The sequence below is a fragment of the Lagopus muta genome, chromosome 8 (genome assembly GCF_023343835.1).
Source record: "Lagopus muta isolate bLagMut1 chromosome 8, bLagMut1 primary, whole genome shotgun sequence".
Taxonomy (NCBI): Eukaryota; Metazoa; Chordata; class Aves; order Galliformes; family Phasianidae; genus Lagopus; species Lagopus muta.
Genome location: NC_064440.1, coordinates 8,996,271 through 9,009,628, shown reverse-complemented (window position 1 = coordinate 9,009,628; position 13,358 = coordinate 8,996,271). Strand labels below are relative to the sequence as shown.

At 43.8% G+C, this 13,358-nt stretch overlaps 2 protein-coding genes across 5 annotated transcripts in view; both read left to right on the top strand.

Annotated features, from left to right (window-relative positions):
* The window catches only part of KALRN (kalirin RhoGEF kinase), a 449,507-nt gene extending 442,353 nt beyond the window's left edge, over positions 1-7,154 (top strand). For all 4 annotated transcript variants that reach the window (XM_048953841.1, XM_048953835.1, XM_048953840.1 and 1 more), the window contains 3 exons: positions 456-656; positions 1,578-1,716; positions 3,310-7,154. In XM_048953841.1, the coding sequence (XP_048809798.1) occupies positions 456-656; positions 1,578-1,716; positions 3,310-3,855 (886 nt within the window). In that variant the 3' untranslated portion in view covers positions 3,856-7,154. The remainder of the gene's footprint in view (positions 1-455; positions 657-1,577; positions 1,717-3,309) is intronic.
* A 184-nt stretch (positions 7,155-7,338) lies between these two features.
* Positions 7,339-13,092, top strand: UMPS (uridine monophosphate synthetase). Its single transcript, XM_048953453.1, has 6 exons — positions 7,339-7,524; positions 7,993-8,146; positions 9,591-10,259; positions 10,871-11,046; positions 11,517-11,631; positions 12,295-13,092. Exons 1-6 carry the CDS (start codon positions 7,375-7,377, stop codon positions 12,468-12,470), a joined length of 1,440 nt encoding a protein of 479 aa, XP_048809410.1. The 5' UTR covers positions 7,339-7,374; the 3' UTR covers positions 12,471-13,092.
* Positions 13,093-13,358: the final 266 nt, after the last annotated feature.

Here is a 13,358-nt window from a genome sequence, read left to right as displayed (position 1 = left end):
TTTGCTCTTCATTTTTTACTGTATTCCTGAATCAGCAAGACAAAGTGATTGCTTAGTCATTGCTTAACGAGGCTTTTCTCTTACTTGTTTTAAGTCTGGGTTCATTATTCAAGCAGCTGGAGAGAGAAGATCCATGCTTAGAAACAAAAGACAAAACCTGTAAAAACGGCAGCAAATTGAACCCAAGGGATGTTGTTAGAGGACATCAGCACAGCTGCACAAAGTGCTCTGTTTGCTCTCCATTTCCTAATCCCCAAAGAATCCAAACACCCAGGGTGAGAGACAGCAGTTCTGTGTTGGAAAAGGTTATGAGCAACGAGATAAGTCTGATTCCCTGTGAAATGTTAATGCACTGAATCAAATAACACTTTGAAAATCAGTCTGTTATCACACTGAAAAACGAGCATGATTAATTCATGGATCCCATTCATTATTCTGCTTTTCTTTTTTTCCAGGGGACGATTCTCCATCGTAAAGAAATGCGTTCACAAAGCTACCCGGAAAGACGTTGCTGTAAAATTCATCAGTAAAAAAATGAAGAAGAAGGAGCAAGCAGCCCATGAGGCAGCTCTGTTACAGCACTTGCAGCATCCTCAGTACATCACTATCCATGATACCTATGAGTCTCCTACTTCTTACATCCTCGTTCTGGAGCTGTAAGTACATGGAGCTACAATTCAAGCATCTGGGTATGAATCACAGCGCTATTAAAACCAATGAAATTCACCTGTGCTTCAGCAGGGCAAAGGCTTTGTCATCTGTTTCTTACTGACTGTGACGTCAAATGAAATAGCCGTTTTCTGCTGACTTTCCACTGCCTTTTGTTTACAGTAAATAAGATTCAGAGGTAGAAATAAAACTTTCTATTCTGGAAGCTCAGTATTTGTATCAGCAGTTAGTTTGTCACATAGCATCAGATTTATTTGGGCAGTTTAGTCTGCTCTCTATATCTGAGCAAGTGCACTTCAGGTAGATTGGAGCCTACATTGTTCTAATAGTTCTTGATGAAAAAAACTGCATTGGGACTATGTTTGTCCCTAGGAGAAATAGCAACCAAAATCCAAACTGCTTCTTTGTTACAGTATATCCAATTCAAGCATATTTGGACTCTTTGCTTGTTTATTTCTACAGATAAATAAAACTAGGTGGAAAGCTTTTATTGAGTTAGCTTTCCCACAGAACACACCACTAGCTGAAATATCAGTGATTTTTTTTTCTGCATTATGCAACCATCTCTATAAAAGAATAGATGAATCCAAGTAATTAAGTGTATCTGTTTTCAAAGGAATCTCCTCTGTCTGTTGAATCCGTCCTTAAGCAACTTAGTGTACTTTGAGATTGTCACTAAATTTATTAAGGGCCAGGAATGACAACTGAGGACTAATCAAAGATTAATCATTATACCACTTCCATGCCCTGCAGTACCTCGTGATATCGTTGAACCCTAATCAAATCTCTCATTTTTATTTCCTCTATTCTTAGATCCCAAAGTTTCCATTGCATTTTTGTTGTCAAATACTAGCTATTCCTGCAGATGTCATATGATCTTTCAGTTGTGGTGTTTGATTTTTTTGTAGGATGGATGATGGTCGTCTCCTAGATTATCTAATGAACCATGATGAACTTATGGAGGAAAAAGTAGCTTTCTACATAAGAGACACAATGGAAGCCTTGCAGTATCTTCATAATTGCCGAGTGGCTCATTTAGATATAAAGGTAAGAAGAGAAGAGAATGATGCTATTACTCAGTGTCCTGCTGCAGAGAGTTCCCAGCTGCACACACAGCAAGGAGGTGCAGCGTGTGCCCCAAGAAGTGATGCTGAATGGACAAGCACTACCCTCCAGATGTGCTGACCAGAGAAAGGACTCAGTAACCTCCAAGGTCTATTTCTTCCTTCAGAGATGCACTATTTCTTTAATTTACTGTTTTGTTCTCAAGGGCTTTCTGGAAGAGGGATTTAATGAGGGAGAAGGGCAAGAGTCGGTAGCTTCTGAGTGAAGGGGAGTTATAAGATACATCCCCAGGGCATAGCTTGGACTCAGTACATGGTAAGCAAGAGCAGAGGAGGGTGCAGGAGAGCAGGAGGTAGGAAGAGCTGAAAGGGGAAAGCAGCAAGCTGATTGTGCTACAGAGCCTGAGAGAGGTGGAAAGTGCACCCAGGGAGAGGTTCAGAAAAATGTCTGAGGTCTGCAATGTCATGCTCAGTGAGATTAGCACAGCTTGTACCTCCTTTTGTTAAGATGTGTGGCAGCAGGTACTGCACTGTCCTGGATTTGGAGTTGTGTTGCCATACCCACCAACACTCCATTGATCTGGAAAGACAGAGAACTAGTGTTTGAAGTTACGATCAAGTGCTCCAACCTTTGCAGTCTGCAGCTCTGAATCAGATTGCCAGGAGTACCAGCTAATCTATAATTTATTTGAAGACTTGAGCAGCATTCAAAAATGGAAAAAGAGAGCTGGATTTAACTGTCATGTAGAGTGGACAATCCAGCTCCACAGAAGTCTTGTCTCAGCCCTATAGCTCCCAGGCATGTCAGATGAAGTAGTGTTTTCAGTCTTCTGCTGCTGACTGCTACTAATAAAAAAAATGAAAAGATCCCTTTTGTACAGTATCTTATGTGAGCACTAGTCCCAAAATGCTATATTATTCTGGTTTCTTTTGGGAAGGCTGTTTGTATTTTCTGCTATATTTATAGGACCTGTCAAAAAATAGACATCACTCCTAGGTAAAGAAACTGCATTGAATTCTTTATTTGATCATAAGATACTTCCCAAAAACAAAGTGGGAAGCCAATTTTCTGTGACCTATTTACAGTTCTCCTGAGTGAAGCATGCTAAATAAAGCACCTTCTGTTGCTGAGCAGGAAGCAGAAGATGCACTATTAGTGCATCTAGCCATGCCTTGTCCTGAGACCTAAGATGTTGCTCCAGAATGAATTAATTTTGTCAGTGCAGAACACACACAAAACAAGAGCAAGTGGAGAGGTTTGAACAGTAGTGCATTGTATACACAGGATATGCGTGAGGATGAGGAGCTAAAGGATAGATCCATGGAAATGTGAATTTAGAGAGGCAGTAGGCAAAATGTTTAACATTTGCTTTACAAAGAACCCTTCTGCTACAAATTACACACACGTCATCCAGGTGTCACAAAAACAAATGGAATCTAAATGATTCTATCAGAGATACGCAAGTCCTTTCTCAAAATTATAATATCTGAAAGTATTGTTAATCTGTAGAGATTGCTTTGAGGAAAAATAAGTATAATAAGCATAATTACATTTTCACTGTTCCCTTTTCAACAGCCAGAGAATCTGCTCATCGATTTAAGGATCCCAGTTCCTCGTGTCAAGATCATTGATTTGGAAGATGCAGTTCAAATCACAGGCCATTACCACGTCCACCATCTCCTTGGAAACCCAGAGTTTGCAGCCCCTGAAGTTATCCAGGGCCTCCCTGTATCCCTGAGCACAGACATCTGGAGCATCGGGGTCCTCACCTACGTCATGTTGAGTGGTGTCTCACCCTTCCTAGATGAAAGCAAAGAGGAGACTTGTATCAATGTGTGCAGAGTCGATTTCAGCTTCCCACCTGAGTACTTCTCTGATGTGAGCCACGCCGCCAGGGATTTCATTAACGTCATCCTCCAGGAAGACTTCAGGAGGAGGCCGACAGCAGCCACTTGTTTACAGCACCCATGGCTGCAGCCACACAATGGCAGCTACTCCAAAATCCCACTGGATACCTCTCGCTTGGCATCCTTCATTGAACGCCGCAGGCACCAGTATGACGTGCACCCTGTCCCCGGTGTCAAGAGTTTCCTGATGAGCAGGCTTAACCCTGGGACGTAATGCCCACCTCCCCGGACACTACACTGCTGGTTCTGAGGCAGGGCACAGGGAGTGAGCAGGCCCAAAGCAGAGCTTCTGTACATACTTCTGTATTCAGTGTTGGCATTTGAAGGTACAAATCTGTCCAGAGGTCCCGGTACCTCCTCAGTTACTCAGGATCAAAGCAAGCAGGGTAACAGTGACAGGTACTTAGGTGTCCTCTTCAATGAGCACCTCCTGGAAGCATCTCCACAATACACAGCAGCAAACACCAACTGGAGACAAGAACCAAAACTGCAGTTGCCTTAATCTTTGGGAGGCAGCCTTACCAGAAATCCTCTTGATCTTGCTGAACTGATTTCTGAGTGTACGAGAGATTAGGTGTAGGATAGTGTGTGGAGGAGTAAATCTAGGCTGACCTTTGTGTGTATTGCAGGACTTGGCTGAATGCAGCTCTCACTGAAGTCACTGCATGCCTGCTCTGGGTGAACAGATGGATTTTTTGTGCTCTGTATGCCCAGGTCTCCCATGATTTCTGTGAGGATTTCACCTGCAAGATCAGGCCTGTTGGATCAGCTTCTGTGGTGGCTTGGCTTAGATACACCCTCATTACATGGTAGTGCTCAGAATAAAATCCCATGTTAATCCTTGGGCTTTCTACTGCATCAAGTCAACGTGCAGTACCTTTTGGAGCTATGATTGAGGCAATGAATTCATTGGAGCATACAGCTGTTTCTGACTAAGCACAATGGGACTGTGATGGTGGTTTGTTTTTTTGGTTTTTTTTTTTGTTTTTTTTTTTTTAATGCATTTTATATACACTGTACAGAAACCTTTTGCAAAACCTGTGCATTGAGAAAAGGCTGAGTCCAATTTTTGCAGTATCTGTAAACTAAGTGATGATTGACGAAGACAATTTTTTCTATCACAGGTTTTCAGTATACATATATTGTATCATATATATATATAAATATATATATATAAAGGATCCTGTTCCATTTCTAGCTTCAGAATTGCTTGGCCCAAAGTCCATCTAAAGCCTTTCAAAGTGCAGTTGGTAAGTGGTGAGTCCATCCTTGTGCTTACAGCTTGAAAATTGTTTTCAGTGTTAAAAGTATGTCATTTGGTTCATTTCCAGTCTTGTAAATATCTCTCAGCTGCCATTAGCACCTCATCGCCAAAGCATTTGTGAGGATATTTTTCTGTCCAAAGCCTAATTTGTAATAAAATAATAATAATAAAAAAAAAAATCCACAATTAAAACATTTCTCTCTTGCAAGCCAAGTTGGAACATCATCACAGTGATGTTACGGTGACGGAGCCAGCCTTAAGTATGAGCAATGCAGGGAGCCTGCAGTGACAGATCAGCAGTCTGTGGGCTGGCAAAGTCTTCTCTGTAGCAGCAGGAAGGGAAAACACCTCCCTGGTTGCTGCACCATAAAACCCTGCAGCCTTCCTGGCTGATGATCAGACTTTTTTCCCCTTGGCATATCAGTGAGTTGTCTCAGTGCTGAGTGCTGCTGCTGTGCCTGCAATAGGAAATGTCAGTTGTTACCAAAGCTTTTCCTAAGGAAAAGGGCTTATTCTGGCCATGTGTACTCAGCAGAGGCTCTCTTGAGATATCTCATCAGAGCAAGAGCCAAATTCAATTCACCATCCAACTAACTGCACTGTGAGTTTGTGATATATCGTCAGGATCAAAAGCTGGTTCTACCAGCAGGTGACAGAGACACTCTGCAAGTATTGCAAATTCCCAGGTCTCTGCTAGCCCTTCTGATCCACCTCTGAGCTCAGTTTCATGGCATTTGGAGACCTGGCCCTTCTCTTTGTGCTTGCTCTACCAGGATGCTAGAACAGTCAGGCACAGCAAGTTACAACGTTCAGTGCTGCAAACCTTAAGATCTGGGAGCCACAGGCAGATGGGTAAGCCCACACAGAGTCAGAGACAGCATACAAGACTGAGTGTGTGATCTGATCCCAGGGGAAGTTGAGGGAAGGCTTGAGTGTTCATGGAGGGCTAAAACTTTTGAACCGATTTCAGTTTCCCTCTGTAGTGCAGCAACTAGTTTTCCAAGCAATTCAGTAGCACCTCAAAGACAAAGACCAGACTCTCCTCCTGAGTGGGAGTGTGAGGTGTACAATTTCTTAGCAACTGAAACATCTCCATGCAGTCATCAAGGGGTGTCTTTAATTAGCTCCAGCCTCAGGTACTTCCTCACTGCAGGACTGTTTGTGCTTCTTCCCATTTGTCAAAGCTGGCTCTCTGTGCTGTGATTGTGCTGCCTTTCAGAAAATGTTTATGGAAGTGTGGTTTATAAAACCTACAGCTTTTATGGGGCCCATGGGTACACTTTGAACAACACTCTTTCTACTTGGCACCAGTACAAACAGATTCTCACGTATCACAGGAAATCTCAAGCTATTTATCATTTTCTTTTGCTATGTCCTGCATTCACATTTCAAACTGTGAAAACAGGCACTGTGGGCCTATGGAGGGAAAAGATCAGATTGATTAAGGGAATATTTAAGCCTTTCTATGTCTTTTCTCTCTTCTGTTCTCATTTGATAGAAACTGGAGGGTTAAATACTGTTTTAACAATTCTTTAAAGCAGTCCAATTGCCTTTTTATTTTAAACAGCTTTATTTTCATTAACACCTTTAAAATAATTTTACTTTTAACCTAAGGTAAAGCTGAGACAAAGCCTGTGCCCTCAGTGGGCCTTGTTACAAATGCCACAAAGGCTGAATGCAGAACTGCGTGGTGCAGTGTGACTATATATAACTGTATTTTAATGCCCTTGCAATGAGAGGGCTGCATCAGGTGACCTGGGCCGTGTAAACTCCCAGAGACAAACATCCAGCATAGGGCCTGGGTTTGTTTTGTGGCTCATTGGCAGCGTTCTATCCCAACACGGTGCTTCCCAAAGATGCAAGGCCAGGCCAGGTGCTGCCAAGCTGGGTCTGGCACTGTGCTGTGTCAGCACCACGTGTTGGCTGTGGAAGAGTGGTGGGACAGGTGAGCGTGGCTCTGCACAGACTGTGGCCACCTCAACCTTGTTCACTAAGAGCAAAGCTCTGTGCTCGTCAGCTTTCCAGCAGCCAGCTGAAGGAGGAAGGGGGAAGGCCCAGCTGATGGCACGGTGTTGTCAAGGTGCAAAGTGACGCCACAGCCTTAATGATGCCAGCGCACAGTGCAGCCTGAAGCACACTGCTACGCCAGGCGTGATCCAACGCTACGGACATGGCTTCGAACTGCGCCCCCTCCCTATGAACAGACTGTGCTAACGATGCAGTTTCTGGGCTTTATTTTCTTTATTTATTTTGGATTAAACTCAGTTGTTCAGAGAACAGCGGCTCAGTCTCTTTTCCCAACGCGGGTTGTTGGTGATGGGAGGGGGAACGAACTGCACCCGGAACGCGTGAACGCGGCCTGGGAGAGGGGGGGGACGACACAAATAGCCATCGCACCTCCGCGCATGCGCATTTCCTCACGGTGTCGCCGCTTCCGTCATCTCCCGGCGCCGGGCAGCGGGCGGGCAGATGGCGGCGGGCGGCGCGGAGCGCGTGGCTGCGGCGCTGCTGGAGGCGGGCGCTGTGCGCTTCGGAGACTTCGTGCTGCGGAGCGGCATCGCCTCACCCGTCTACGTGGACCTGCGCGGCCTGGCCTCCCGGCCCCCCCTGCTCCGCCTGGTGCTGTGGGGAGGGAGGGGCTGGACGAGTGGCTTCAGGGGTCTGAGGGGGGGTTCTAGGGTCGCGGTGCCGGGCTTTGGTCGGGGAGGTGGGTTGGGCTGTTTGCTACAAGACGGGAATCGAGGATGTGGGGCGTGTCCAAGGAATGGTATTGTTCGGGCTGGGGAAGGGGGAGCTTAGGGGTGACTGCACGGCTCTCTGCTGCTCCCTGTGAGGAGGTTATGGCGAGGTGAGGGTCGGCCTGTGCTATGGTAACAGCCGTAGGGTGAGAGGTGATGGCCTCAAGTTGTGCCTGGGGGTTCAGATTGGATGTTAGGAAACGTTTCTTCTCTGAAAGAGGGGTGATGCAGTGGCACGGCTGCCCAGGAGGTGGTGGAATCACCATATCTGAAGGTCTTTAGTCATCGTGGAGATACTGTTTAGCAGTGCTCACTTTGGTCTGATTCCTGAAATATACATATTTTTTAGGTTGCTGATCTTCTGTTCCAAGCAGCAAAAGACGCTGCTCTCCAGTATGACTGTGTGTGTGGTGTTCCATACACGGCTTTGCCGTTGGCCACAATTATCAGCTCTGAAAATCAGATTCCAATGCTTATACGGAGGAAAGAAGCAAAAGATTATGGTAAAACTGTCAAATGATGAATTTGTCGTTACTTCTTGTCTTGTCACGTGCATCTCTGTTTTAGTTTAAGATTATCACTCCAACTCAAATAGCAATCCCATTTCCCCTAAGCATACCTCTTATAATATCCCAACCCAACCATGCTCTCCCAGCTGCAGCTGGGCTTCTGCTGTAGTAGGGGTGAAAGGTCTCAGGCTTCCTCTTTGTTCCCACGGTGTCTTTTTTCCTTTCACACCATTGCTGTAGTTTACTGCCCTCTTCTAGAAGCAGATTTGTAATGCAGTTTTTGATAATGCTGAGGCCGGTGCTATGTTTGACCTCCAAACAACTTTTTGCATATCAACTCCAAAAAGAATCTTTATTCTTCTGTTGTCTCTCATTCACTTGCACTTTCATATCCTATAATCAGCAGGCAAAGTGGGCCAGGTGAGAAGCAGTCAGTTCTGTACATAGCAATCAATTTTACTTGATTTTGGTTGAAGCAGGGGCGAGGTGCTTGTAGAGGGGAAGAGTACAGTATTATCCAGCCCTGGCAACTGGATTTCCATCTGTGATAAGCTCTCTCCCAACATCATTAAGACAGGATGTTTGTAAAACCTAAATGGTACTCCTTTGTTAGTCAGTGTGCTAGGCATGAGAACTTTTGCTGTTCATTCTTGTGAAGGACAAGTTGATTGTGACAGCAATTAACTGCCTGGCACGAGGTTTCCGGTGTCACACAGATTGCAAAGCTGTACTGACACTTGTGAGGCAGCCATGGTCTGAGCACTGCAGTGGCTGCATAATGTTCACCCGCTGCTCCCTGCTTCCTCAGAAAGCCAGGCTTCCTTTGTTGCTGCCCCCTGGGAGGCCTTTCATGGACTTGTGCCTATTGTTGGTTATGGTAAAGGCATCTGGGGGCTTTACTCCTCCAGATTGTTCTAACAACCAACATGCATATTAAGCATAGAATAATGCCTGTGGAAAACAGAAAATATGTTGAAGAGTTTCAATAACTTTGCTAGTTTAAAGACGTTTTCAGTAACAGGAAAAATGTTTTTGACGTTTTGAAGGTTCAGTTCATAGCGATAATAAACTTCTAGTGAGCTTCATTAAAGACTGTTAAAAGATGTGCTGTCAGTAAGATGTTGGTTTTGGTAGTGGATCGTGTGAAATGTGTTTTGTCCCCTTGGAGAAGTAACACACTATGAACTGAGTTATGAGGCAGTGCCTGAGATGTGATATCTGGAATCAGTAATAACGACATAACTACTCTGCGTTCTGACAGTGAGTATGAAATTCTTATAAACCTGAAGCCCAATTCCATTTTTACTGCAGCATATGCTTGTATGCAAAACAAATACGGTCTTTACGTTAACATCTCAGGTTAAAATCTGGACACATTGGGTACATTCTGAGGTCTTTTGTACTTTATTTAGTGGAGCATTTCCCTTCTCTTTTAAAGGTACCAAACGGCTGGTAGAAGGCACCATTAATCCAGGAGAAACATGTTTGATTATTGAAGATGTGGTAACAAGTGGATCTAGCGTACTGGAAACTGCTGAAGTTCTTCGGAAGGAAGGATTAAAAATCACAGATGCTGTAGTGCTGCTGGACAGGGAGCAGGGGGGGAAGGCCAGGTTAGAAGAACATGGAATTCGCCTACACTCAGTGTGTACGTTGTCCGAGATGTTAGATATTCTCCAGCAGCAGGGAGAAGTGGATGTGGAGATGGTTGAGAAGGTGAAGAATTTCATTCAGGGAAACGTGTTTGAGCCAGGTGCTCAGAATGGTCCAACTCCAGTGAAAAGAGTCTGTAAAGAGCTGAGCTTCAGGGCTCGTGCTGAGCTGCCTGGGGTGCATCCTGTCGCAGCCAGGCTTTTCACACTCATGGAAAAGAAGCAGACAAACTTGTGCCTTTCTGCAGACGTCACAGGATCCAAAGAACTGCTGCAGTTAGCTGCCAGCCTGGGCCCCAGCATTTGTATCCTAAAGACTCATATAGATATCCTGAATGATTTCACCCAAGAGGTAGTAAAGGAGCTGAGAGCACTCGCAGATCAACACGAGTTCTTGATTTTTGAAGACAGGAAATTTGCAGACATTGGAAACACAGTGAAACATCAGTATGAAGGTGATTATCATCAGCCTTGATGTGCCATAATTTTGCTGCCAGTCTGTGTAACTGCAGCACTGGAACAAGTTGTCAGGAGAGACTGTGGGACGTCTGACCTTGGAGAAAACTTGAGGGGCAAGGCCCTGAGCAACCTGATCTAGTTAGCCCTGCTGGGGGGCATGACCTCCAGAGGTCCTTTCCAAAGCCTAAATCTTTTAATGAATCTATGCTTGTGCTCAGTAAGTACTTCTGAATGGTTGTTTGCGTGGAGAAGGGTGTGTGTGGTTTCTAATGCAAGCTTGCTATTGTATGTTGCATGCTTCTTGTGGCTTTCTTTGTTACTGCATTTGCAACTGCCCAATGCTTTTTGCTCCTTTCTGATACTGTTCTCCTTAAGATCTTGTATACTGTTGCACCTGTGACACAATTTTTAGCTTATGGTAGCTTTGTGACTATGTAGCCATCAGGTTTGTCTGATAAAACTCGGCTGTTAAGCTTCAGTAGTAAAAAGCCTTTTGAAATTGGAATGGTTTATTGCACTGCTTGTTTTGTTTAATTCACGCTTCTTGTTTAATGCATTTCTGACAACTAATTTCACTTTGCCTGGGTCTTTGTATCTATGTTCTTAGGTGGTGTGTTCAAAATAGCATCCTGGTCGGATGTGGTTAATGCACATGTGGTTCCTGGCTCTGGAGTTGTGAAAGGACTGAAGGAAGTGGGCCTTCCCCTGCAGCGCGGCTGCCTTCTGATTGCTGAGATGAGTTCCCAGGGGTCACTTGCAACTGGTGAATACACAAAAGCTGCAGTAAGTCGGCGCTGTTTAAGGTTAACAGCTTGTAAAGTGCTCTAATGGGAGGTTTTGTGTGCTGCTAATATCTACACTCCCAGAAGTCTCTCCAGCTATGTGATAAGTTTTCTTTCTGTGGAAATTCAGGAGAGAGAGTGGCATTTGAAGGTTGCATCTGTAGGCTAGTGATGTTGGAGTTCATGCTGTGAGTTCTAGTGAACACACCAGGTTTGCCATTGGCCATGTTTTTTTCATTAGCAATGAATATGTAATAAGTAATACACTGAATGAACGTTCAGTTATAACTTAGATGTATCTTTTGCAGTCCTATCTGCAAGCTCGGCAATATCAGTGAGGAATGAGTCAGTGCTGGATGACTTTAGATTGGTATTCCATACTCCTGCCCTGCACAGCTTAATTAGAAACAGAATGGTGGGCAAGCTTAATTTTAGATAAATCACTTGATGCAGTTTATTGGTCCTTTTTAGGTACAGATGGCTGAAGACAACTCTGATTTTGTTTTTGGATTCATATCTGGATCTAGAGTTAGTAAGAAACCAGAATTTCTTCACTTAACTCCAGGAGTACAGCTGCAATCTGGAGGTAACTTTCCCTGAAATATTTATAGTCTGTTTGTAAACACAGTGAGTGATTTGGGCTTCAGTGGAAAAAGTGACTTCTGAAGGGGATTGGATTATTCGCATCTGGAGAAAGGAGTCTGTGTTTGCCATTTCCCTAATATGGGCTGCCTTGTGTATTTCTGGATGTAGTGATCTCTTTCCTGGGAGTTCTGAATGGCAACCAGCACGCCACGCAGCTTCTCTGTTAGATCTTCTTGTACTGAGGTCTGTGTATACCATGAAGTATAGTCCTTAAGCATGTGAAATGTCTGCAGATGGGCATTAGACTAGTCAGTAGGTAGAAAACATTCAGTTAAGTCTAACTGTAATGTAACTGATACTGATATAGATGTAGTATCAATGAATTGAAGTCACAACTTACTAGACAGTCTGTCCAGTAGTTATCCAGCTAGGGAAGATGTGTTTCTCTGCAATACTTCGTTCTTACAAAATCTGAAGTAAAATCACAGCTTCTGTGATTGATCTGTGTAATAGGTAGAGGTTCATTAGTTGGAGGCACAGTTTCTAGTCAGTACTGTGGACTCGTAGGGTGAGAACTGCAGTAACATAAACGTTCCAGCACCTTTGAAAGTTTTTAGTAGATACGGTTTTGCACAAACTTAAACATACATTTTATCTGTTTCAGGTGATAATCTTGGGCAGAAGTACCTAAGTCCCAAGGAAGTGATTAATGAAAAAGGTTCAGACATTATTATCGTGGGACGTGGCATCTTGTCAGCTTCAGACCGTCTTCAGGAAGCAGAGAAGTACAGGAAGGCAGCTTGGGAGAGCTACATTAGCAGGCTCGGTGTTCATGCGTAAGATTGTATGTAGGTCACCTTCCTAGTAAGTAAGCAATGCTGATGCAGTAGTTAAAATGGAGCTGCATTCATTGTGAGACTTCCACTTACGTATACAGACACTTCAGTCAGCAGAATATTATGCCCTTTTGGAAAAAATCTGTTACTGGCTAAATTATTTTTAATTCCACACAGTTGTACACACCATAATTGTTTCTAAGTGTTTTTTAGCATTTGCATGTGTGAGACCAAAGTCTTATGTCCAATTGTTAGTCTGAATAGTTTTTCTCTACTGAAAAATGATGAATGAAAACACTCCTAAGATACGTGCTTGGCTGTTGTTGCTACTTTCTCCTCCCAGCCCTTAAATTCCTCTGACTGTGGAAACAATGCTTTATTGTTCTTCATTAACTTCACCTGTGACGCTGACCTTGCGTCCCACTCACAGTATTGCTCAGGTCTGCCAGTTCCATGGAGACAGTTATCAGTCTAGATCCCATGCAGTGAAAAGGAATTATATGTTACTTAATGAATTGATTTTGCTTCCCATTTCCTTTAATTGTACCTGTCTTTTTTGTGGCAGTGTGAAATACTGTTTTATTTTCAGAACCAGGGCGCTATAAAAATAAATCAAGTCTGCTCTGTTTGCGTCTGTAAACGTTGCTCTGGATTCTGTCTGTAGTCTGCTCTGACAAAAGTCTTTGTGCTGTTGAGTGCAAGTGGTGACTGATCTAATGAAAAACAAAGGCGTACTTTTGGTTGCTTGACTTTTTCTGAAAATATTTATGGATTACTTCTGGGAATTATTTTCCACACCTCGGGATTATGAAGAAGTGTTACTTTGAAATACCATGTATGAAAGGTTTTGATTAGAAAGGGTAGGATTGCCTCAAATACACCCACTATAGAT